General features: G+C 38.6%; 1 protein-coding gene across 11 annotated transcripts in view; it reads left to right on the top strand.

The window, feature by feature from the left end:
- LOC121908104 (receptor-type tyrosine-protein phosphatase N2-like) overlaps positions 1–27682 on the top strand; it is a 250156-nt gene that overhangs the window by 11993 nt on the left and 210481 nt on the right. For 6 of the 11 annotated variants that reach the window (XR_006099174.1, XM_042427810.1, XM_042427809.1 and 3 more), the window contains exons 2-3: positions 6450–6500; positions 26920–27033. Coding sequence is in view for 10 of the 11 variants with exons in the window: in XM_042427810.1 (XP_042283744.1) it covers positions 6450–6500; positions 26920–27033 (165 nt within the window). In the remaining variant the exon portion in view is untranslated. Of the gene's footprint in view, positions 1–1270; positions 1407–1657; positions 1741–1818; positions 1974–2335; positions 2466–6449; positions 6501–26919; positions 27034–27682 lie in introns of those variants that run through there. The other 5 variants (XM_042427815.1, XM_042427818.1, XM_042427816.1 and 2 more) reach the window with 5 other exon arrangements.

Raw genomic sequence — 27682 nt, 5'->3', positions numbered from 1 at the left:
AACTCATCTCTTTGTTATTCTTTAACCATGCTTCATAACTCTTGTACTCCACTTTAGTGCCTACGACTTCCTCTGAATGTTGTTTATATTTATCTAATACATTTAAAATAATAAAATCATCACCATTCATGATAAAAAGCAGCCAGAGTATGGGATATTTGGAATGACACCTGGTTGAATCCTCTCTCTATTTTGACAAACTGTACGAGGTTTGGAACTATAAAGTCTCAAATCTCTACATGCTTTATGTTACACATGTTACACTATTTTAAGATCCCGACATCACTGTGGCAACAGTTTTTTGTAACAGCAATGCACAGAACTGAACAGTAAAATTTAAAAAACAAAGCATTAAAGGTAAGAAAAAAACCCCCAAAACTTACATTTTTGTACCTCTGTAAATTAGATTTGTAGTACCAGTTACACTGATTCTACACTAAACATTTTGATAGTATACTTCAAAAAGTAACCATTTCACTTATATGTATGTATTTCTCAGATTTGCACACAAAAAGGGGGAGCTTGATAAGGGCTCAAAATTACATGTTACAGTGCACTTTTATAGAAAACGATAGAGCTTGGATAAAACAATAACACAATACAGATGTGGACAGTAAAATAAATTATAGAAAAGTAAAAGTAATAATAATAAAAATAACAGCCATGAAATATGCAAAATAAAATCTATAAATGATTAAATAATTGGCTTTATTACATTATACCACGCTAACAAAGTAATTGCTGCATTAAAATAAAACTAAATCTAATTGAATTCACCCCCTGTGTCGAGTCTTAGAGAGCAGTATAATGTTATAGGATGAAATTATTCGTTTTTCTGTGTCATAAACTATTAGATATTGTCAAGAAATGTTTTTGCCAAAGTGTGTACATAGCATTTTGTTTCTAAATATTCTAATTTCCTTGTTGTACAGTTGTAAGGTGCTGTGTATTGCTTTTCTTGTTCTATATCTTTACTCTTGTTATTTTTGTTCTGGGGAAACTGGCCCAAACCTGCATGAACGCCCCAAAGCTGCTGTAATGAAACCCCAACTCTTTGTAAACAGCATTTCTGTGTTACATGTTATTGCTTTTAACAAGGCTGCGTCTGCTGGAAACCACAGTGATTACTGCTTCTTTCTCCCACGGTGATGTAAACAAATACTACCCCGGGTGATTCTTCCTTTAATTACACCAAAACAGAAGCATAATGAATATCCAGCAAACATGACAGCAGCTTATGGCAAATGACTTCACTCTGATATGTCCCGGTTGGAGACAAATTGCATCCTGAAAAAAGAAACAACAAAAAAAAAACTGTTTGCTGTGACAAAAGATGTAGCTCAGAAAGCTTGAAAACGAGTACAGATCTCAAAGAAAGTGTTGGTATCGGTTGGAGGCACGAGTCTGTATGTGTTTTGGCGATTTATAAGCAAAATAATAGCAAACAATATAATTTCTGTAAAGGAAGTGGTGCAGTGCAGCAAAAATGAGATTCTGATTCCACCTATGATTACAGGAGTATGTTTTAGGCATCCAAACAGGGTTATGTTAGAACATATAACATTTTGGTTCAATTTTATAATACTGTACTATAATACAAGGGCTAACAGCTTCAAACCTGCAAGACAATAACTATGCTGCTTCTTATAAACATGTCTGCTATCACCAGAAGTCAAGAAGTTAAGTCAAATATGTTGACCATATACCATATATTACCCCTTTACTCTTCCGTCTAAACAGGTCAGATATTAGCAAGCTAATGTTAGTTTTGTCAGTTGGTTCATTCAGTTAACTCACATTACATCTGGCAGTTAGTTAGTTCACATTTAGTAACAACTAATCTCTACATGAGAACTAGTTTGTGTGGTGCAACTGGTTTTAATTTAGTAATGTGTGAATCTGCACTTGGTAAAAACTTACTTTATAACTAGGCTAAGTTTGAACTCGCAAATCGCTGGTGCAACTGGCTCTTGGTAATGATACAGTCCAACTTTTTTTTAGGTACATGCATCTTTAGTCTCAGTGTTTTAGCATGATATCATGTTACTGTACGTAGTCATGTACATATGTTGCATATTTAAGACTCTTATATGGTTATTGTTACCGCTAAAAACATTAAAAAGTCAGTTGGAGCAAATATTTTCAACCAACTCTCTGAGTTAGCATTAGTTAGCTAGCTAGCTAGCTGGATTTTATCTGCTAGCCACATGGTTAAAGTTTGGAAAAGATTGTGATTTTGGTTGAAAAAGTCATGCATTCTGTCTCATGTTTCTTGTAAGATATTCTGCCACCAGCAGTTGGTTTCAGTTTAACAGTCTGTTGCTAGTAGTAACTGCTTCTGGCACAGTTCTATAGCAGTTAACTGACTGTTACATCCGCCATTTTGTCAGATCTGTGACCAAGCAAATATTGCTAGGTATCTTTAGCCTGCTCCTCAAATGGCCTTGTTGGAGCATTTTATGTAGGTAATTGTTTTTATAACAGCTGAATTGTGATTGTTGGTTTGTTTTTTTATTAATTTAGTTTTTCTGCGATCAGTTCAATGCTAACCAAGCTAACCATTATGTTAGCTGGTTAGCTGTCTGAGGCTAATGTGTTGCTAATACAATATTCTGTGTACCTGTTTATTTACTGTTTGTTAGTCCTATATGTATTATACTCTTTTTACTTTGTCTCTTTTGGATGCTATGTGTAACCTATATTTACCAGATGAATTCCTGTGTTGAAAGCAGTGTTTCACTGACATCTCTGACTGAAAGTTTGAAGTCTGTTTCACCTCTGACCACAGCCAGCATCAAGATTTTAAGGGAGTGTCAAGTTTAATGATGATCTTTCACATCTTATTTGTCTCTTCCTGGCATGAGGACCAGTGTAAATAACAGTTTAGTCTATACTTGAAATATCTCAACAACAAATGGATTGACTGCAATTGGTACATAGGCTATATCCATGGTGCTTTCTTCTGAAATAATTTGGCAATGCAATGAGTTTTATATGTTCATAGAATTGTAAAGAGGAAAAAAGTCTGAAAAGTAAACTTGTTTCAACTTCTCTGTAGGACGACAGGTGGCCAATTGCATTTAAGGAGTTACCTGTGAGCCTGTGTGACTTTTGTTTACATTCCCTGGTGCAGCTGTCTGTACCAAAAAAAAAGCAAACAAATTCCATCTGTGAGTCAGACCAAAGGAAAAAAAAAGAAGGAAAGCAGTTTTGTAGATGTGATTACATCCTAAGGGCTGCAGCAGCAGGTTTTGTAACAGAAAAGTCATCGGCTGGAGGAATCTGTCCAGCAAAAGTGGATGAATAATGAGCTCTGTTCTGCTGTAGTCTTAACTGCTGACGCTGAGGTGCTCTTGAATTGCTCCAAAACTGTTTCAGTTGAGCTGCTCAGTGCCCAAAAGCAGTTTTTTGTGGTTGGCTCCCAAGTGTGAATGTGTGCAGCTGTGTGATTATATTGTTGAACGCGGAGCGTGCATGCTTAGCAAACCCTTCACTTAGATAAAGATGAAAAAATATGTAACCACAAAAACGAAAACAGAAGGTCACAGAGTGTGTATGTGGAGGATGGGGAGAGGTAATTGCTGCCACTCTTCGATCCCTGTAAGGCAGAGAGGCACTCGGTGACAAGCAAGTGTTGCCATGGTTACAGCATCCCATTGTTTTAGTAGTTTCAGCCGGTGCTCTGGCAGCCTGTCTGTTGCAGTCCCCAGAGTATTTCTCTAATGTGTGTGTGTGTGTTTACACCCACCTGAGTACATATATTATAAATACATGCCATGCAATTGATTGTTATCATCACTAGTGCATGTTTAAATAGATAGATATTTTAAAATGATATTTTATTTAATGCCAGTAGTAGTAGTGGCAGTTGAGGTAGCATCAATAGTAGTAGTATTAGCAGTAGTGGTAATTGTAGTAATAGCAGAAGAAGTAGTAGTGGCGGATTAATAGATGAAGATGTGGTAGTAGTAGTAGCAGTTGTACCTGTAGTAACTTAGTAGATGCAGCAGCAGCAATAGTAGTAGTAGCTACAGTAAGTAGATGTAGTAGTGGTAGATTAGTACATGTAGTAGTAGCAGTATTAGAAGTAGTAGTGTGGCAGATACAGCTGTAGTAGTAGCAGTATTAGAGGTAGTAGTTAATAGAGTAGTGGAGTAGTGGTAGATGGAGCTTGGTATATAGTATTTAGCCTAGTGGTAGTTGTTGTACTGTACTAGAAGTAATAGTACAGTATTTTTAGCAGCAGCAGCAACAACGACATAGTCGTAGGACTGGTGGTAACACTTGTGATAGCACTTTATTAACAGTAGGCTGTCAGATGTTATGTTATCATCATTAGTACATTCTTATGTCATCAAAAATGAAAATAATTATTAGTTGCAGCTCTAAATAGAAGTAGTGGAAGTAGAAGTAGCAGTATTACTAGTAGTAGTATTGGCAGTAGTGGTAACTGTAGTAGTTGTAGATGTGGTAGTAGTACTGTACCAGTAGTGATAGTAGCAGCAGTAGGAGTGATGGTAACAGTTGTGATCACTACAGAAGTATTAGCTGGAGGCTAGTAGATATAATAGTAGAAATAGTACAGTACGTATAGCTGTAGTAATAGCAGAAGTAGTATGAGATCAAGACCAATGTTTACGCTCAGTTAAACCCGGGCTAACCTCAGCGACCTCCAGTAACAACATCTATATCTACAATCGGACATTATTGGTTTGTCTTGCTGGAGGGCTTTAATTGTGTAGCAGCTGCAGGAAGCACACACTGCTGGCACCTGCTTTCCAGCAACTGTTGTCTGCTTTTCTCATTGTACAGCAGCACAATGCGCCTGTGATTCATTGTGAACAGTTCATAGGGGGCTTACCTAAGATTTCAATATTCAGGGAAGCTAGTAGCAGAAGGAGGCATCAGAAGTTATAGATTTATTTTCAGTTTTTAAGTGTAATTTTGATTTTATGAATTCATACTATAACAAATTGACCAAAAAGTTAAAAACTGCTTATCACCTGAATCCAAATGATAGTTTTAGAGACAGAGAGAAAGTGTTGTTTTCTCGTTATTTTGTCTATTTGTATGAGCGATGGAGAGACAGGCGGACAGAGGGAAACTGTGACAAACTGCAAGCTGCGGTAAGGGCAGCCAGATCCCCTGTAAGTGGAAAAGAATGAAATATGGCTGCCTCCCCTCCTTTCCCAAAGGAGCACTGAAGGAGCCAATCCGATGCATCATCCTGCTCCCCCTCAGCCCAGTGTTAACTCAGGATAACTGCAAGCCTTTACTGTCTACGGCTGATAAATGTACCAATACGGTGCAAAAAAACAACCTCCCTAAAAGAAGACTTGACATTTTAATAAGCCTTTAATAAGCCTCCCAATTGGGCCAACAGTGATTGGAGGGCATAAACATATCTTTAAGTGGATAATTATTCTTTTAATGTCATAATTACTAAAATAAACACTCACCTCTAGTGGTATCTTCTCATGCAGATAGTTTTGGTTTTCTTTGCCCTGGTTTTGAGATGTCTTGGTGAATTGAGTTTTGTTTGTGCTCCTCAAACCAAAAAATTCAGCAACCAGTCACTCGAGATAATCCACAGAACCTGCGGCGTCACACAACTTTCTTTGGTTTAGAAAAGTACTTCCAATCGTTTAGTTTGTAAATTGTCAGAAAATATAGAAAAACGCCCCATCAATATCTGTATTACTCTCCTGTATTACAAAGAAATGCAGCAATTCCTCACGTTTATGGAGTTCAAACTAAACCTGTTTGGCTTTTTTGCTTAAACAGTGACTGAAATGATTAATTTTCTTCCAATCGACTAATTGATTGACTAATAGCTGCAGCTCTACTTCCAATAGAAAAAATGCTAGATCTGTTATCCAGAGTAAGGCGGGCAAGTTCTTCTGGACACTGTTGAACCTTTTAATGACTGTACACACACATACAAGTATTTCAGTTATTCATGTTAATTAGGTCACCGACTCTACTAATAAGAAGATAAAGGATGACGTTGTTACATCCCACATGATGCAACAAAACTAAGAGGAACATGAAGGAGCGTCAGCAAAGCTCAGCATGGACACAGTCTTGAGTGGTCTAATCAAGCAAAATCAGTGAACGCCTGTGGTGGTGTTTCATGGGTGTTTAAATATAGTTGTTCAGTGAAGTGAGCGCCGCAAATGAAACTCCATCTCAATAGTTCCACTGTATGTTAACCAAGATGTGTCTTAACATCAGACATGGTGTTTTGAAGAAGAGGAGGATAAATACAAGACAATTTCCACTGTTCTGAGTGTAGCTCTCAGTTTCTACTCAGGTTACTACCGTATATGTTTTTTATTCCATGACAGAAATATGAATGTAATTCAGCTTCAAAACTTGTCTGTGTAAGCTTGTTACATGTCAATCTGCTAACCTGTTTGTTGTTTTTTTGGTTGTTTCTCTGCAAACAGGTTGCCTGTTTGAGAATGAGCTGTGTTCGCCGTATGAGATCTGTGTCAACGGTAAGATATCCAACACACACATGAACACAGCTTTACATTACAAGTATATTTTAAAAACAGCCAGGCTACCAGCTACAAACTTTTGTTACTGTAGCTGTAGGATCAGGATCATTTATCTACATTCACATCTTACCATTCATATTTGTTACTAGGGACTGGTACTGGATCGGTTTATCAGGAAAACCTTCATCCACGTAAAACACAGGATGAAACCTTCTCTTCAAACATCATCAACAAAATAACATCAGGAGTGACAGAGATGTTACAAAACACTTGATTACATCTCTATTAGTAGTAATAGTTGCCTTAGTAGAAGAGGTAGTGTACTAGTGCAGTACTACTACTAGCAGCAGCTCCAGGAAAGTAGTTGTTGGGGTGGTGGTAACAATTGTGATTGCGACAGTAGTATTAGCAGTTGGCTAGTAGATGTAGTAGTAGAAGTAGTATAGTAGGTATAGATGCTAAACAGAGAAATAGAGAAAGGAGAAATGTGTGGCTAAGACCCCCCCCCCCCCTTCTCCCGCCAGTCCATAGCAATCAACCTAGGGGAAACACTGCAGATATTATCAGATCTTCTTACTGGAGGGTTTTTAATGTGTAGTGGCTGTCATCTCTTGGTAGCATGTCAGAGGCAATTAAATCAACAACATGGTCATGCCCTTTATGACTGCTACAAAGTGAAGGAACACAATTTTCGAGAGCGGCAGTCCAAACGGTTTACCTTTCATGTGCTGTGCACTAAGTACTTTTTATATAACGCTCCAATTAAGAGTGTAAAGGATCCCTAGAGGAAATGAAGTTAGTTGTTTTTCTTGGAGCCGTTTGTTGTCTGGTGTTTTTCCATTAATGGTCTAGAAGGGGTCGAAAGTTAACTCTGAAGTTCACTGGAAGATCATCTCCGCCTGTTGGAGACTTGTCCACTATACAAAGCTTAATTAAAGGCCGAACAAGTTATATTCACTCGGCGCATGTACAATAACAATATTGTCCAAAACATATTCAGTCTCCGCTGCATTAATGAAGGCAGTCAGGAGATGCAGGAAGTACAAGAATTTAAATCACTGAGTTGTTTGTTCATTCATTCTAACCTCTTAAGAATCAACAGCTGTGTTTTGTAACTACACACCCACACACACACACACCCACACTCACATCCACATATAAATACAATTATAAACCCTCATTCTGTCTGCCTTTCTTACTCCTTTCCGGCCTGTGGCGTGGGGAATAAGGAGACCCTACTGAGAATCAACCTAGAATCAAAAAAAAAGCTCAAAGCATGAAAGTTGCTCACAGAAAATAATTTGCATATATTTTGAATCTTGGAAGCACTTTTAACTCCACCGGGTCAGTCATGTGTTGTAAAGGTAACCTTTTTGTTTTCTATATCTTCCCGATTATAACATTTATCGGTTTAGTGAGAAGCTCTAAGCTGTGCAGGGCAGGCGTCACTTATCAACATGTCTGCAGGATTTAAAAGGCAAAAGACCGAGAGCCAATAGAGATAACAGAATACTATAATCTGCAGAGTAATCTCATTAAGCATGTGAATGGTCTGTTAGGAGGTGCTGCAGGTGGCCGTGCCGTCGGGTGTTTTCTGACTCGCTTCCTGACGTGTGTTTATTTCAGGCAGGGAGTGTTTGTTCTGAATTCATTAACTCGGTCATTTCCTGTCCGCGCGGTGTCCTTTTGAAATGCGCCCCCGTAATGTAATTCTGACAGAGGAGGAGAGGTGGATAAAAAAAAAAAAGAAAACATGTATCCAGTGCCGTGAGACGATCATTATGGCCACTGCGAATTTTATTTTTAGCCGAGCTCAGACTGCCTCTCCGTCTGTGTTGTGACTGCCTTGGGTGACCTCGTTTCATGTTGATATATAAAAAAAAAAAAGGGGGTGTGAAGTGTCGACTGCTTTTACGTTGGTCTGTATCTGTTGCTTTTACTTTTATTTCCACACTGCTGGTTACACCTGTGTCCTCTGCCTTCGTTATTTATACTCCTTTTTGGGATTTTTTGAAAACCGTACTAAAAGGTGGTTTGTACAGGAAAAAAAGATGGAGTGACATTGCAGTTTTAGAAATCAAAACACACAAAACCATACTGCCATCAGGGCAGTAGTTACCACTGAGGAAACTGATGAGTTTTCCGGATGTTTGGAGGCTTTAATGACCCGAGGAGGAGTATGCAATCTACAACAATACACAAATTACATGTGATAGATTTTCTAGAGGTTTATTCTGATGTAGTATATTTGAAATTAGGGTGTTTTTTAGCTAAAATAAACATATAAAGCACATAAAATCTACAGAATACAAAATATTTCTGTTTATTCAACCAGAATTATGTCCATGATAGTGTGGAGACCATCATGGGGAGGGGGGCTGGACCCCTTTAGGTGATTTATACAGTAAATCTACTGGGTCTCAAGCTGATTAACAGGATAGAAAAGATGACAAAATATAGTTTCATACACAAAAAGTATTTGACTTTTCTTAACTGTGTTGCATTTTATTGTGAAATACTGGATAGTTTTACCTCTCTGGCCAATAAAAATAGATATACTGTATGCAACGAGAGTAATTTTAGAGTAAACAGAGTCTGCACCCTGAGGAGAAGTCATGTAATAAAGTAGGTTTGTTTCAGACACATACAGTAGGAAAAACTCACATAATGATAAAAATGGGAGGGAAAAAAACCAAAAAGGTTTGCAAAAAGAGCTGACATTTATTTACATAAAGTAGAAAAATGAACAAAAATGTGCAAAGACATAAAAGAAAAAGGATTTCATCTATTTTCATGACAGCTCCGTAAGTGAAGTTCCTCCCATTTTTTGCAGATTTCAGTTTTGTGTGTTTATTTGCTTCACTGCCTTTGGGGCAGTAAACACAATTCAGTGCTTTGCTTCTGCTGCTCCATAGATCATTAAAAAGCTCTCAGCTCTCAGTTGGATGGTTGTTTAGTAGCTGCTGTGCTGTTTCTCCTCAGCTGATGTTCCAGCTGTGATGGAGGACTCTGTCCAGACTTTCCCCCTTCACTACTCCACTGATTTGATTTGACTTTGAGTGGTGGGAGATACACCTTTTAAATGTTGTTTTGCCTCAATGAATATTATGCATCACAGAACCAATAATTAATTGTGAAAATGTGTTTTTTATGTTTTACATTATCAGTGCCTCTAGAACGGCCTATCTGAGGAAATAAATTGTCTGATATTGTGTCTTATATTCTTAAAACATACTTTAATTGGAGAGTTTATCCAGATTTTTCCTGAGTATTACTTGAGAGCTTGAGAATTCAGTGTATATTTTCGTTTGAGCCAGCTCTAGTTTAATGTATTCACCTATAAGTTTTTACATTTGCTCTTTATACCATGTACAGCACCCTTCAGTCTAGATAGCAGACCCCAGCACTTCTTTCTATTTTTGGGATATTTTTTTTGCCTTTATTAAGCAGCGACAGTAGAGAGCCCCCAGGAAATTAGAGGAGAGAGATGATGGATGACATGCAAGACAGATGATTACAACACTCCTCTCAGATAGATAGATAGATAGATAGATAGATAGATCGATAGATCGATAGATACTTTATCGATCCTGAGGGAAACTTAGGCATCCAGTACAGCTTATACAACACATACAAAGCACCAATAAAAGAATAAAAACACCACAGTAAGTGAGTCTAGCCACCAGAGCTACTACAGACAGCTGTCACTATGATAGAGAATGTACCAATGCAGGTAGTGCAAATGCAAGGTGATTAACAGTGCAAGAATAATAATTACTGCAAATAATATAAAAAATACAAATTGGAGATAAATATATAAACAAAATTCCCTCATATTATACTAAATACTGTCGTGTTAGCTTAGCTTTAATATAAGCTTAATGCAGCCCACGTGTGCATTATTTACACTAGTTGTAGGAAAAAAAAATGAATAGAAAGAAAAATAAAAAATCAGAATGATCACTCAGTATTAAAAAAGTAAAGATGTATGTATACAGCACTTGTCAAAATAAAAGTTACAAGTAAAACAGAGATTACATGAACAATAAAAAAACATCATATAAAATAAAATGAAATTACAAAAAGATCAGGACTCTTCAAACAGACTTCTGGGCTTCTGTAGGCCTGTTTGGTAATCCACTCATGTCTGCAAATAAAGCTATAATTGGTATTTATGCATGATGTCGTGGTACATTGAGTTACACAGGTTTGTCTGCTCTGTGTGAAACACGAGTATTAAAATGTTTCTTTCAGTCTCCGGCAGCGTCGGCTGTTTCGGTGGAGCTACTTGTCAGCTCGGCTACACTTTCAGTCTAAGTTTCAGAGAGCATGAAAAGCTCCCCCCCCCCGGGCTGAGTCAGGTGAGGTGAGGCTGAGCCGACAGCTGGATCTCACAGTGGAAAAGCTACGGCGGCTGCGTCTCCAGCCATTGTTCTCACCCACCGTGTGTCTGACCTGCTTTGAATAGCTGCTGTCAAACTGCCCCTCACAGACAATGCCAGTCTGTTGTGTTGCTGATTGGCAGCTCTGGCTCTATCAGACCACACAGCAGCAGCTCTGATTGCCTGAGCTGGCTATAATCTCTTGGCAGAAAAAAAAGAAACAATGAGTCAGGTTGGTTTTGTTGAGCTGAGGACATTCACTCTCTCTTTCTTTCAGCTGTTTTTTTTTTTTTTTTTCAAAAACAAAGGGAGAGCGTGACAACTGAAACACATCTCAATACTCTGAGGAAGCAAGTTGTTCCTTCTTCTTTGGCGTCGGAAGCCATTTAAAAGGCTTTGAAAATGTTTTTTTTTACACTTGACAGCTGCTCCTAGCTGAAGACAAAATTGTTTATAAAGGTGAATATAACCTGCCTGGAGATTTTAAAGAAGTAAACAGTCTTTATAGAGCAGTTCCCTATAGGATCTCTCTGAAAACTTTCAACCGAGTTACCCCTCAGGCTCTGCCCTGATCAGTGATGTCACAGCAGGGGATCTACAAGCTGAAACAAAAAACACCTGCTATGACATCACAAATGAGGGTGTGGCCAGTAGGGCTTACAACACTATGCATGGATGTATTAGGGAGAACTGACACCGCGTTACAAGATGGTGTCCCAATCCTATGAAAGCATACACTAAAATAAACTCTTCATGCTTATGGTGTCCATCCATAAAAAGTTACCTGGATGTCCCAAACGCTTCCTTGTTTTTGGGCTCATAGAAAGGGATAAAATAATTTCAGCTCCTCTAGACTTTTCAAATGTTATTGGACCAAATGGATCAAATTTTGATAATAAAGACTCTTTTCTGGGGGCTTGTTATACTGTTTTACAGCAGCCCCCTCTTTTTTGATTACGTATGGGAAAAATGCTTTTTGGGCTACTGTGTGTCATGTGATAAACCTGGAAGTTTCACAGCCCAGTACTGTTCTTGGGGGCTTGCTATAAAGTCACATAGTCATGTCTGTCAACATTGTTTATTTATATTGATATGGGTTGTGGTTGTGTCTTTTTATTCTTGTGCTGTGTTGAGGTATAAGAATTCTCTGTCTACTTAGTGATGAAACCAAGCGGCAACCTCCAGGGCTTAAAAATGAAGCCAATGCGGAAGTGCCAAAAACTGCAGTTCCTCGAATGACCACTTGAGGCTCTAAAAGCGAGTCATTCCCCATAGACCCCCATGTTAAAATACCCAACTTTACTGCAGAAAGAAACAGCCTGGTACAAAAAATGGTTTATAGCTAATTCCTCCTTTCATGACAACTGTACGGGGGGTGAATTTTTTTATAACTCACTCGTTTAAATTTTATTAAGTCGTAAAGTTCTGCATAATGAAGGACGTGGCTGCTTTGAGTGACAGGTCCGCCAGCTGCTAGGTGGCTTGTTTCAGCCATTCAGTCCGCCTCTTTGCCCATTTTTGATTGGCTGGGAGTTAGGCAGAGTCACACACTGCCAAGATGGCGACGGCCAGAGCAGCTCACTTTGAGCTTCAGAAACCAACAGGTGACGTCACGGTAACTACGTCCATATCTTTATACAGTCTATGGATGAAACTGATCAGAAAATTCATCAGGGGATTCACTAGTGAGAAGCACAGGTGAGTGTGTTCAAATCATCACACACTCCTTTGAACATACACATTATGCAGGTGCAGCAAGACAACATTACATTGCCATATTTCAACATATATATTATATATTACACACACTGTACAGAGAGTGTGTAATATATTTTCCAAACTATATCATCACCAGCCAGCCTAACCTCAAAATAAAACACTCTTCTTCCTCGATATCATTACTTTTCTCTCATGCACCAGGTGCCAAACATCATATAAGCATTGTGGTTCTGTCTCTAACAGAATAAAACCATTACAGAACATTTATATAACCAACTATGTCTGCTTGACAAGTCATTACTTTCACAGGTGGACAGCAAACTTTTATGTTCCATGTCTGAAAAGGGTTTTTGACAAACCTCCTTAAGTAAATGTAATGACATGATTCTTGCCTGCAGACAAACTTAACTCAAGCATAAAAAAACACATAAAATGACTTCCCAGGATTGATGGAATAGTCGAGGATTCAGTGAAGAGAGATAAGGCTGTCCACCAACCCCCTCTGGACTTTTTTTTTTTTTGCTATTTTCAAGCGTATCACCCTGACATGTCTTGAGTACAAAAGGAGAAAGGGCAGACCAGCTACATAGCAAGACGCGGTTCAATCAGTCACTTGACATTTTCATTGCGACATATATAATGGAAACACACACACACAAGGATTGTAGTCACTGGAAGTAGACTTGAGAATAGCAACGATCACGATTGTTGATCTTGAAGAAGCCTCGAGGGCCGAAACGTCGTCTGAATAAAAGAGAAATGTGTATAAAGCCAGAGTGTGCGATGCTTTTGTCATACTCTCATTTTCATTGCGACGGTCATCCCAGCACACCTACAAGGGTCAACCGTATTACACTGCAAAAAAGGACCCGTCATAATAATAAATCCATGTGGCAGTGAGTTTTTTTTATTAAGATAGAGTTTTTCTGGCAGTCGCCACAGGAATTTAAATTCAAATCTTGATGTATAGCGCGTCACTTCACTGGAACGGTACATTGTATACAGATTAAGTCCACTTCATTCAATAAATAAATGACTATTCAGACATTTTTTTTTGCATTGTAGGGAACTTTGCTCACTTCCATTTGCTTCAGGCCCGGCATGCTGCTGAGTCTGGCCGTAAAGATAAGGATGGCTGCCTGTCAGTTATACTTACTGTATAGGCTCATACCTGCATTTTTATATGTTTTCTCCCTTTAATATTAACCATAAATCATATATATAATGATTTTCCCAAGTACAACATAGTTATTTAGATATTTAAAGTTGTTTAGATGTTTGACATGTTTTAATACCATCCAGGCAGCTATTGCTTTACATTCATTTCAGTATTCTTCGATGTTCAGCTTGTAGAGACTTGAAAATTGAGAAATTGTCAGTTTGTTTGATAATAGCTGCGTGGTGATAGAGTGGCAACTGCAGACTTATCTCAAGGGTGTCTGATGTGGTGCGTTCGTATGTAGGTAGGAAGCTCGAGCGAATCACGTCACACCTCATTGTTTTATTGCAAACTTTTTTTTCCTAGTGGCATTATGCAGGCTTAATTACAGGATGAGGGTGTTGGTGTTGCTTCACTCCAAAGAGCAGTGAGTCAGATCAGGACGGAGAATAAAGGCTCAGATTTTGTCTTATGTGTTTAACCCAGATTTAAATGTAGGTGTGGTGCTACTGTTTGATAAGATATCTTAAGCGTATGTAGGTCATATCTACATGTCGCATCATGTAAGTAGCTATTAATATAGTGATCAAACCTGTGCTTTTACTCATTAGACAGACTAACACTCTAAAGATTTTATTCCTCTCAGTTGTTGAGACATACAGATGTATTCTTTTTTAATAATGTTGCATTTATACTGTAAATTCTTATCTGTCGTTAATGTCGCTGATCTTGAAGTAACATTCATAAAAATCATCACAAGATGTTATAAAACCAGTTATACTAAAAGCCAAAGTCAACAAGGAAACATGACAAATAGAGATTAGGTTAGAACATGAATAATCAGGTTAAGATTCATATAATTATCGTCCTAAATAGATAAAAATGTAACATGAAAACAGCAGTAAGAGGGAGCCCGACACAGGACCAGGACAGAGTGGTGTTGGTTAAGAAGAAAAAGGTTTATTGCAGGAGAGTTCTGGGCTCGGAGTGATGATGGGAAAAAAGATGGGGAGCAGGTGAGGAGAGAGGAAATGGAGGCGCGTGGCTATGAGCGGGGGAATACGGGGAAGCGTAGCTGGCAGGGGAAGTTTGGAAGCTAAGAAGCGGCTGGCAGGGAGGCAGGAGTGAGATGATTCTGGGACACAACGAGAGAAACGGGTTCGCATTCAATTGAAAGCTTGACACAAGGATTTCACAAACCGAGTTGGCCTGAAAACATTTACTACCACTGAGATTGAAACGACAATCTGGCAAAGAGCGGGTGAAGAGCCGGGATTGATATGCTGGAGAGGAGATTAGACGACGGATGGCAGGTGTGTTGACTGAGGGAGAAGATGAGGAGATTGAAAGCAGGTGTGCAGGTGAAGCAGGGAGCCGGGGAGAGTCAGTAAGGGAAGCCACGCCTACGCCAACACACACACACACACACAGAAACTAGAAACACAGAGGACGGGGGTGGGGGGGCACAAGAAACACTGGGGAATCTGCCGGGGTACAGCCACAGCTATAACAAGTTCCTTCAAGTTAAATGGAAAATATTGTGTGTGCAAGCTCTGTGTTTTCTGAAAATCACTCAGCCATGAAATAAATTAATCACAGTTTTACCCCCGATGACGTGATCTGTGCTGGGATGTGATGGATAATATTTGCACTGCGAGTTTGCTCAGCGGTGCTGGATCAAGGAAGCGCAGAGGTTATCTGAGCTCTGCTAATATTTTCAAACGACCAGCGATGTAGAGGAAGCTCAGTCAATCTCGCCTCCTGCTTCTGTTTGTGTCGACAGTCTTTTGGAGTCGGGTGAATTTGTTCTAATCACGCTCTGTTTCACTGCTTGCCGTGAGATTTATGCACTGTAAGTCGTGAAACATTGTGTGGGTTTACCTTGTTTCTTGGGTCATGTCTGTTGTTGAGTTTGATGACCTAAAAATCATGTTTTCCATCTTAAAAGAAAACTCTCTGTATAACATATTCCCAGTGTCTGAAGTGTATGTATCATGTAGAACAATAGTTCCCAGACAAGGGATCTATGATATATACAGATATGTGATAGAAAAGCAGAAAAAACATATTCCTGCTACACAAAATTATGTTTTTCTTTCTGACTTGTCCCTAATCTTTGCTTTTTCTTGTGAATCCACACTGCGGCTAATCCCGTAATCTTCACCTTCACCTTCAATCACACTTGAAACGACTTGCTTGTTCAGTGTTGTGGATCCCGAATCACTCAATTCACTAAGTACAACGTTGTTAATGGGTTCTGTCACTCAGGAAATTGATGCAGACACATTTAAACAATGATTTTCATCTCTACACAGCATATACCGACGCTCACAGTATGAGAACAGCGGCGTGAAACATGCAGTGTTGACTAGAAATTCTTGTAAGACGCGAAAAGTGTTGATGTTCTCTGTAGGAAGTTTTTATTTGAAATTCATTATATTTTCCCCTGAATATGCAACAGTCCAGTTGGGACATGTCTTCCATCTCCTGCCTGATGATGGAGCCACTGTTGCTCCTCCAGGTGTTGATTGGCTCCCCTGGCTTTGCTGTCAGAGCTGGAACAAAGCTCATCTTGAAGAAGCTAACTCAGCATGGAAACACTAATTTCCAGCAGAGAATATGGCCTCCAGTTACGCTTTAATTAGCATTAGTTAACTCAGCAAGAATAGAGCTGAATTGAATTATGTGCTGTAGATAAGTGTTATTATTCGTGAGCAATATACAGAGTATATGAAACATTATGACCTTGTAATTTTTAAATCAATAGGCCGGGGAGACCACTTCACGAAAACAGATTAGAGAAGATAATCTTTAGTGACATGGAATCTGAATGAATAGGAAGTTTCTGCTGATTAATGTTTTTTTTTTTAATGGTATAGTTTAACCCCTGGATTAAAACAAATGGGCCAGTTTTGATAGTTAGACTGTTAGTTTTCAAGGATTTATCACAGAGTTGGACCGCCAGACTCTTTTGTAGGCAGGGAGGCACCATATTTAAAGCTGGAGTGCGGGACTTTTGTCTCCGCCTTCTGGCAGTGCGAGTAAAGGGGGATCTCGGCTTTAATTGACACAGGCATGCAGCTCGCTCTCATGCACACCCTGAATGATAAAAACGGATATGTTTTGACGGCCCACAAGCCCATCAGGATTTGTCCTACCCGAAAGCCAGTACACCACTGGCCGTAACCTACTGTTGCAACCGTAAAACTGTGGATAAATTGTTTTGAGCGTCACACAACCCCCGTTATGACTCGTTTCACTATCAGAATTTGACCCATTCGGTCTGATAACATTTGGAAAGTCTAGAAGAGCCACACGATTAACAGCAAAACGGCCAGCCCGGGAATGTCGCCCCCAACATGATATTGAAAAACTCTGTTTATTGTGAAATACAGAGAGATCTATCTGGCAGTGATAGGGTTAATCAGCATTGTGTGAACTATCTGTATTATTTTTACAACAGGATATTCTTTTTGAAATTGACCCCAATGACAGAAGAGTCTGATAACTTTTTACAGCACTACCAGTCCTTTGAAGTTCTTCATAGTGCTAACGTCCTGCGGGCCAAACGTTGGGTGGTTTCAGCATTTTATTGTTACATATAATGGAAGGTGATACTGTTAAAGTGTTCAAATGTTGGAAAAAGCAAATATATGTCTTATTTTCTGTTGTATATTAGAATAGTTGATTAAGGTGCCATTAATCAAATATGGCTCTTTGATAACATCTAGTGGCTGCTGTTGGAACTGCAACTTCCTCCACACAACCTATAATGTTTTCCGATAGCAAATTTATTTGCTGTTAAGCTGCCAACTGTTAGCTACAGTATCAAAGGTTAGACCCTGAAACTATCACTGATGTCAGGTGCAGTGATACCAAACTACTCACGCTAGCAGCAGAAGCTAAAGCTAGCATTCCTCATTTTCAGAGTTTCATCTTTGTATTTTATATTTGCACAAACATCTAGCAAGATGAGGTACAACGAGAGAACCACTGGATGTTTGTATAATAGTAATTTGCAAGTTTATGAAGATTAACATTTTCGACATCCTGTCCAAGAAATATATAAATGCTGCAGTATTCACTCAGGTTGCAGAGCGCACAGTTGATAGATCACAGGGCCTGGTAAATTAGAGCTTTCATAACGAAAACAGTGCCATGCTGATTCTGGCTGCTTGAAATCTCATCTGCTGTTGAGGCATCAGAGTAGTGACAGAAAATCACCAGCAATAATTGTGAGCTCTCTCTCTCTCTCTCTCTCTCTCTCATAAATGTGTGTCAGACGCAGACAGTCAAATATTTCATCTAAGCAATCAATAATGAGAGATAAGATAAACAATTCCAAATCATTCAAGATATTGAATCTTTAGAGCTGATAAAACATGTGTTCACTGTGGTATTAAACATGTTATTTTTATGTAATTTGTCAGGAAGCTTCTCTGACAACACGCCCAGTCACTGCACAGCTCTCCTGAACGCAGCCCAGGTGATATTCACATGCCAAACCCTGACAAAACACACACAGACACACAGAAGCCAGAGTGACAAAGGAGGGTGCTCTGTTTCAGCCCCCCTACCCAGCTTCCCCTTGATTAGCTGCAAGGGACAAAAAGCACTCGATGGAAATCACCATGGCAACAGGGCTAAACTGGCCCATTACCCATCTGTGCCCTGTTGAATGTTGTCTACTGAACGTGCGTCGCAACAGTTGACGTGTAACAACACCCCCATGACAAGGACGATCTGAGCTGAAAATATCTTCACAGTCTAAATATGACGATGGTCCTATTGTTGTTTAAATTATTCATCTGGTAAAAAAAAAACAAAAAAAAAGATGTGATGCGTTTTACAGTTTGTTGTGGAATAAGCTGAAGAAGAGCTGAGTAGGTTGCATGAGTGACATCCACAGTATGAGTGTTCGAAGCTCGCCCCCGTTAAAGGATAGGTTCACAATTTTCCAATTGTGTAAAACCATAATGTGACACCCAACACAGCTGCTTCTTTTTCCTTTGGGTCTCTCTATGGTGCTCTGATGATGACGGGCAACTGCATTTAGACTAAATGAGTGCTTACAATACACTGGATATAAAGATGGACGTAGCAAGATGTGATGTCACCTGTTGGTTTGCATTGGAGCTGGTTTGAAGCCCAGATTTGCTGCTTATGGTCGGCGCCGTCTTTTCCGTTTGGAGCCAGAACCTTCCATATAAGGAGTGCAGGGTGTTGCCTTTCACGGTCTGGAAACACGCTAAGCTACCTCGGACAGAAGCTAAAGCTAGCTTACTGGGAACACCGAGCACTCCGCCCTCGGGCTTATGTTAGCTACTTTAGCTAACTCTTATTAACGGAGCACTAATGAATGACTGCCAGCACACCTTTAGATTAATTATTGACTATTTCTAGAGAGTCAATGCTTATTGAATGAGTCAACTGGAGAGTTTTTGGAGCCAGCGTTAAGCATCCGTCATTGCACTTTAAGGTACTTTCACAACGGCTTCAGCCTCAAGTCGTGGTCGTTGCCACTTGGTGCACACACAAAGAAAGTAGGACTCTGAGTTAACAAAGTAAAAATTAATCTTCGATTTTCTGATGACATTAAATGTTTCTTTTACTGTCATGATGTATTTACTCTAAAGAAGAATTCTGTTCAGTAATACAGTACAAAGAAATTGTTTGAAAAAAAAGTGTTTATAAGGCATAAAAACAAATGAAAGTAAAATCTGGAAGAAAAGGAGGCCTCTTTTGTTCTTGCTCTCAAGAAGCTCATCACTAATGGGAGATCTGATCTTTTGTTTTCACACAGGCTCCACCATCAATGACATTTGCTGTACACCAGTCTGATTAGACACAATTGGGTGGTGTGGGTAGTATTATTGATCAAAGTGTGTGGTTTGACAGCACTTTGAGGGAGGAATTCCCGTAACTAGACTACCATCGCATTATAATGAAGTTGTTTTGGAGCCACATGCTTGTAAATCAGTGAATGCGAGAAAAACACACCGAGATCAAAAAATACAAACAACAGGCAGCCAAAATTCATGATCTGATGGTACAAAAGGCAGCAGCATAACAACAGATCAACAGAAAAAAGGAGCCAATGAATGGATAATCTAAGCATAGACATCTATTTACAATAGTGTTCCTCAAGATTGTTCTAAATTACTAAAAGGGGAACTGCCACATCTCATAAAAGTACCTTATGTGCAGGGAGTTGATGAGTTATTGATCAGTACCACTGACTCAGCTGCTGAGTTTTTGGACCGGTTCTCAATTTTTGAACAAAATATCAGCTAAGGTTGTGATTTATGATCAGCTGGCATTTTGTAAAGTATGATTAATAACTTTCAAGTCATTTATTTCATTTTGTTTGTTATTTATATTAAACAAAATATCATTAATGCTTTAGTTTGGTACCTTATACAAAATCCTTTTTTGATTTAAAAAAAGAAGCCAAACTTATCAAATATAAAATGTTACCTAAACATCAGCAGACATATAACTTTGTCTGAATCAAATACAGTTTATTTATGATTTAAATCAGACTGTCTCATCAAAGAATAAACAAAACAGAGAATGAATCTGGTATTTGACAGCTGTCGGTTCTTGAAACTTTTCAGTACTCTGTTCTGCAGACATATTTCTGTCAGTACCAAAGAGTATAGATCTAATCCCCAGACTGACAATGTAGAGCTGAGCCTGAGAAACTAAGCCTTAGATGTCCCAAAATGGCCACCGTACAGAGGATAAACTCTTTTGATTTAGACAACATCAACAGCCTCACTAGTAGATCAAAGAATAGAAATAACATTTGGTTTTCTGATGTGTGATGAGCATTACAGACTCACATGGCCCCTAGAATTGCTATATAGACTTTTAGTCTTGTATATTTGACTTTAATCCAGGTTGGTCACTTTCAGTTTAAGGAATAGTTCAGTATTTTGGGAAATATGCTTATTTGCTTTCTTGCTGAGAGTTAAACGAGAAGAAATAGCTTAGCATAAAGACTGAAAGCAGGAGAAAACAGCAAACCTGGCTCTATCAGCACCTCTAAAGCTCATGAATGAACATGTCTTGACTAGTTTGTTTAATCTATCCCCGTCTTACAGTCTTTATGCTAAACTAAGCTCCTGGCTCCAGCTTTATATTTAACAAAAAGATGTGAGTCTAACTCACAGCAAGAAAGCAAAATAAGCTTGTTTCCCAAAATCCCAAACTATTCTTTTAAAGCATATTTCATAAAAGGAAGATTTGCATTGTTAAAATGTAAATGAGCTTGCATACAGCAAAAACAACTCAATGCATCTCTTACCTTTCTTTTACTTAATCTCTCTCAATACCTTTCATTCACTTCCAACACACACAAAAAACACACATAGCACACAGCAGGCAGTATATACTTTGCTAGCACTAGTAAAATGATCAGAGCCAGAGAACTTTTGTCGTCTTAACCACTAAATGAAGAGAAAATTGACGTACTAACAGCAACAGCAACTTGCAGCAATATAAAACTACACAAATGTTCAAGTGTCAATCAATAATAAATGTATTAAAGGTGCAACATGTAAGATTTGGCCACCAGCTCCAAACAAATAGGGGGCAGCAGTTCCCAATCCAATACTGGGTCCATACATAGGTCTAACTTTTCAGTCATCAGCCAACTACTAACTAACAGCAGAGTAAAAATATGCAAAATTCGACCAAACTGCTGAAACTCTGAGAGATGGTCAAGATAAGATTTTCTGTGTGAAGTTGGTAAAATTAGACAATTCAAAGGAATAAATAAAGTGAAATTGCACTGATGGAAAAATTAAACTAAAAATTCAAGGCAAAAGTACTAAAAATGAAACAAATTGTAGTGTCATAAAGATTTTTCTTAATTACAATGAATGATGGTTATATTGAAGTTGTGGATACCAACATCTGGTCAGCAATGCCGGTCCATCTCCTCAATCTCAATACACCCTGTGCTTCTGAGAACGGTTGTGTGCATCGTCGTTCTCGCCTAATCTGGACCATTAATCACAAGAGGACATGTCTGGCTCTGAATTACAACCCCCGGGTAGTGAACAGGAATAAATGACAGAGACTTGGATATGCATGAGTATAATTATTATGAGGGATAATTCAAGATGTTCCTCCTGGGAGACAGAAATGATGTTGGATGAGATCAGGCCTGAAGAAGGAAAAAAAAAAAAGGCTTGTGGCGCTGTAGTTTACTCAGGATCTTGTTTGTCTTTTTTATGTTTTGTCAGATACAATTTCGGCTGCTTAAAGATGCTTCATTTTAGTATCAATAAGTCATCACAGAGTACATTTTACATTGAGACACCAGGTCAAAAATTTCAGGTCAAATCTGGATTATTCTGCCAGAGCTAAAGCCTCAAGTTTTCTGGCAGAGTTTCGGATGTCACTCGATTTCTAAAGAGACATTTTGAAGCTGGGATTTAGGTTTTAAGACTTGACTTGCCCTTTCTCCTACTTCAAGCAAAGGGTTGTCTGCTTAAGTTGAGTAGAGACTTAACATAAGTTTAACATTGGTTATTAGCCACATATGATTGATCTACATGAAATACAACTTCTTCATCAATGCCATTATAAAATTTCCTCTATCAGTTACATTCATTAAGTCAAGTACGGCTGCTGACTCAGTTTTTAGTACCACAGCAATCACTCGCCTCATGTTATGTTAAATAGAAATAATCCTGATGAGTGTCATGCAGTGAGGGACACAGATTTTTAATTTGGGAAAAAGAGAACACTGATATTGGATTAGGACTTGGTTTTGGCATATGCTGTTGGAATCTTTATTGGGAGAGAAAAAGTCAGATGAGTGGATCCTTACCACAGAAATCAATTGTGATAGATTAAGACACTTGTCAATCAAATGAATATACTGTTAAATGTAACTCTTTAAGGCCTAAAATCTTTTGAATGAAGTCACAGTGACACAAAAAAGTCATATTAACTCTTGTGACTACTGCCTGTTGTAGAATAACTGTATGTTTCAAGAGGGAATTTGAAGGTTTACCCACTCACTTGGTAAGTGGGTAAACCTTCTAATGGCCATTAGAGCAACTGCAGCTTTGACTTTGCCTTGAAAATTCAGCCACAGTGGTTGCTGCTTTGTCTTTTCCTGGGAAATGTCTTGAAACAAATCTAACATAGAGCTGGTAGGGATTCAGTTTAGAATCCCTACCAGATTCAGCTTTATTGCAGAGCGTTTTGCAAAATAATTGAATTCTCATCTTGATTTCATCCTGCTCTATGAGTCTTGAGAGGACGAGGAAGGAAAATTTTTGTTTCTTGTTCTTTGTCTTTCCCCGTCATTATATTTCCACCTGAAAACATTTTTTATGAACTTAAAAATGTAGAAAACAAAGCAAACAACTGCGGTGGAGATGTAATACATGACAGCATATTTAGCATTTATGAGGTTGTACAGTGAGCAGATAACTTGTAGGCGACATTTCAGGTCCATTGTACAATCTGGTATTTCCTCATACCATGGCAAGGAAGGCTGCATTATTTTACAAATGCATTTATCTTTCTTTCACACATAATTTATCCAGTGACCGAAAATTTGCTTCAAGCTAGCTCACAACTATTGTAATATTGAGGAAATTTGAGCAAACGTGACCATGTCCAGATCTAATTTACTGTATTACAATTTGCAGAAATGCAGCTGTATCCCCTTTTCTCTCGTCTCGTTAATCTCGTCCCCTTCTCTCCCTCTCTTGTCTCACTCTTCTCCGCGCACCCACAGTTAATCTCACTCTTTTGTCTCATTTGTAAACAATAATGCGTGCAGTCAAACATTTGAGAGTAATTGTAGCAGTGCAGACCAGCCGCTGGTCATCCTTAGCTGCCTGTTAAATGGAGCTTGCAGTTTGATTGAGGCGGCCACAGTGACGCAGAGGCTATTTATAGACGAGAGGCCTGAACTATCATGTTGACACTCTCTCTCACACACACATGAACACATGCAGATATGTGGTGAGACACACGTGCAACCTTAAAAGCAAAGAACCGCAGACACAAACACCAAAAAATAACATGCAAACACATATGAAAAGTACAAAAATGCACACACACACACAGACTTTACATAAATAATGAATTTCATGACTTCAAGGATAATCACATTAGAAACACAGAAACATGTTAGTCAGTAAGTGAGTATCTAAGTAATGACTTAGTTAAAAACTAAGAAAAAAAACAAAATCAGTCAAGAAAAGCAAGAGAGTACAAGTAGGTTTTTAAAAATGCCAAACGAGTTGAATGATCTAATAGTGAAAGGTAAAATATTCCAAAGTTTAGGGGCAAAAACAAATCTCCTTTCCTTTCAAGTTGAGCTCTGGGACCTGAGAGGCTGCAGGTTTCTATATGGACACAACAAAGAGCTTCACCGTGTAAATCCTGATGGGTAATAAAAAAAAAATCCCACTGGCAGCCAGTGGAGAGAGGCCAACACTGGAGTAATATGCTCCCTCTTCTTTATTGTAGTAAAAAGACAGGCTGCAGCACTTTACTGTAAGCATAGTTTACTCTGTGTCCTGTAATGCCAATTAAAACCTGATAAAAAAATCCACTTTTGAGTAAAGTGGTTGAAAGAAGACAGGCAGCGTTTCCACTGAGCTGACAGTTCATTTGGATTTAAGCTCGTGTTTTGGAGATTATTGTTTTATCGAATTACCTAAATATAATGTAAACCTAACTAATTATTGACATAATGATGTGTGAGGTGCCTGCAGGACAATCTCACTGAAAGAAGTTCATTTTCAGAGACGAAACAAACAGAAAGTGCCGCCGTGTCTGTTATGAAATCTATTTTCAGAATGTTGTTGGGTTTATAAAGCCTTGTACATCAATCAAAGCGCTTGGAGTTTCATTCTCCTCGCTGCCACTGTAGATCGATACATGCCGCCACTACTACTAAAACAACTCCAGGTATCGATCGAGATGTCTATAGCCCCTTTGATACATGCACTGCAACCCTGAAGTTATCTGGACGTTACCCAGAGGAGCCGAACATCCGAACCAGTTGGATCGGACATAAAGCAGTCAGCTCCCTTGTACAAAATCTGTGTAATGTCCGACTGAGCCCATATGTGAATACAGCAGGTCACTTTCTAGAGAATTCAGAGTGAGGGAGTAGGTGTGTTGATGACATTTCTATCATGTGACTGGCATGAAACCGGAAGAATATAAACATCTGAGGGTGAAGAAGAAGGGTCTAACTGGAGGGACGACGAGATTTGGGGAACTATTGTTGAAATCAAATTCAAGGAACGGCAAGAGAACTGGTTGTTTACGACCAAATTACGAACTGGCAACGTGACCGTTCATACTTTTTGTGTCATGTCCTGCCTCCTGCATGCTCCACTGATACGCCTAAACCAAATGGAGTATTTCCAGGAGATGAGAACATGTCTGACACGGACAATCTCCTGTTGTGTTGTGTAGCACACATATCACCACAGGAAACTGAAACCAAAGCCACAGTTGATATAAATAGATAAAAGAACGACTGTAAAAGGCCAAAATGACTTGCAGAATAAATGAAAACGTTTGTCAGCTGTCACATTTGAGTCTGTTTGCTGAGAGCTGATTACTTAGAAAAACGACACTTCACCACATTGTCACATCAGTCTTTTATGGTGTCAGTTCAACAGGTACTGATGAGCATTGCTTGAAAATATCCTGATTTACATCCGTACTTTGACTCGTCTTTTCTACACACTTTCTCCACCCACGGCTTCGTTTTTATCAAACTGAGACGGCCTCCTGCTGACCTCTCCTACAGCTCACATTAACACCTCCCACTGTGTGGCTTTTTAGAAGGAGGTATGACTGAGTGAAATGTCATACTCTGTCTCGTGGGATCCATGTTTAGTAATGAAAGGATAAGAAGGGTCCAAACAGGAGAGTTGGATCTGACGCTGTTGTTGGAAAGTTTGACATCATTTCAGTCCTGTGCTTGCATATTTAATAGTGCTGCTTAGAATAACAGGTTAAAAATGCTTCAAACATTTAGCCAATGCAGAATTTTTTTGTGTAAACCCTGAAAATGTTTGGAAAAAATGAATCTTTTGTATTTATTGTGTGATGAAATAAGAAGTTTTCTAAGCTTGCATGAAAATAACAGATTGTTAGGTGACCCATTTTTTATCCTTTTAATTAGGGATGCAGATCTGGACTTGCTCTTGTAATGCTTTTGCTTTTTCCACCAACTATAATGGTCAACTATGTATCCAAATAAATACACAGATCATCTGCAGTTGATCATCTGAGTTTGTAGCTCGTGTCATATTCAAATGTACAATTTACAACAGAGTGGCGGAGCGAAATTTGTTTATGAGTGATTGCAACTGCAGTACTGGGAGCTAGCTACGAAGCTAACAACATTAGCTTTCCAGCCAGGAAGCTTGTTACCTAGCCAACTGAAAACAAAGCATTTTTTAGAAGAAAGAGTCACAGTACAACATCTACTCATAACCAAACCTCAAGGCTTTTGCATTGCACTTAAAATTTTATGAGAAAAGAAATTATGAAAAAATTAGTTAGCAAAAATGATCACTTACTATATTAATGATGCTGTAGCGTGGCTACCTTCTATAGTATAGTACAAATAGTAATACAAATAGTTCAAATAGTAGTAATATAGTACAAATAACTGGTACTAATTTACATTTCACCAGAGAATAGTAATAAAGAGAATAGAATAGAATAGTACTAATAATAGTAGTATAGTACAAATAGTTGTACAAATAGTTCAAATAGTAGTAGTATAGTATAAATAACTGGTACTAATTTACATTTCACCAGAGAACTTGATGCGACAATTTTGAGCTAATTTACTCTTCAGATCCTCTGACTGCAACGTTTCCATTCAAATACATGTAATTTTGCATGTAGGGCTGCAACTAATGATTATTTTCATTATCGATTAATCTTTTCTTGATTAATTGTCAGAAACCATGAAAAATGCCTTACATAATGTCACAGAGCCAAAGCCCAAGAAAAGACTGAACCTGAAACATTAATGATGTTTGACTTTTTAAACACACTGTGGTTCTTTCAGCAATGTAAGTGTGAAATGCGAGATATAAAAGTGACTTAGACTCTCTATTTAAAGTGTGTCCTTGTATGTTGACAGATGGTATGTTTGGGAGGTGTCACTCTGTTCCAGTGAAGGAGGGTTACACCTACGACGTTTCCCCGTCTGTAGTGCAACGCTTCAGGATGCTGCTGGAGAAGCTGTCCAATAGAGGTACACACACACACACACACACACACACACACACACATACATATACGCACAAAAGGAAACACACATCACCCCTGGAACAGTGTCTTGAGTGTTCAGGTTGTTTTAATAAAGTTTTGTTTTGAAGTACCACATCTCAATGAAAAAAACACACTCAAATTTTACTAAGAAAATGTTGCATTTTGCAGCTTTGTCTCCTACAAATTATGTTTACATCCAGATAATAATACTTTTTTGTAGAAAATAACATCACATTCATGCATTTTTCCCAAAGGAACTTAATAAACAGTAAATGCATTTATTCCAAACAATAATTTGGAATGTGCTCAGAGCTAAATGTGTTTTTAGTGTTTGTTTTTTTTAAAGAAATGAGTCATGAGTAAGTGCTAATGCAAAGTGGGGCACCACAGTGTTGTCTGCAAAGGTGTGTTTTCAGACTGTGACTCTGTCCTGACTTTAATTGGAGTTACTGCCACTATTTTGTAGACTGAGAAGAACCAGGACCGAGTCAGGGCAGCCAGTTGTCACACCGGAGTGCAGAGCTTGATTGAATGTGTTTATTTGATCAACTTTATGAAATGAAAATGTGATTTTCAAAGTTAAACCTCAGAGATGCTTGTTCTTACAGAAGACAACAGATGGCTAGCGTGTT

This window comes from Thunnus maccoyii, chromosome 12, assembly GCF_910596095.1.
Source record: "Thunnus maccoyii chromosome 12, fThuMac1.1, whole genome shotgun sequence".
NCBI classification, from domain to species: domain Eukaryota; kingdom Metazoa; phylum Chordata; class Actinopteri; order Scombriformes; family Scombridae; genus Thunnus; species Thunnus maccoyii.
Note: the sequence above shows the minus strand (reverse complement) of the source record. Positions and strands in the feature narration are given on the sequence as shown.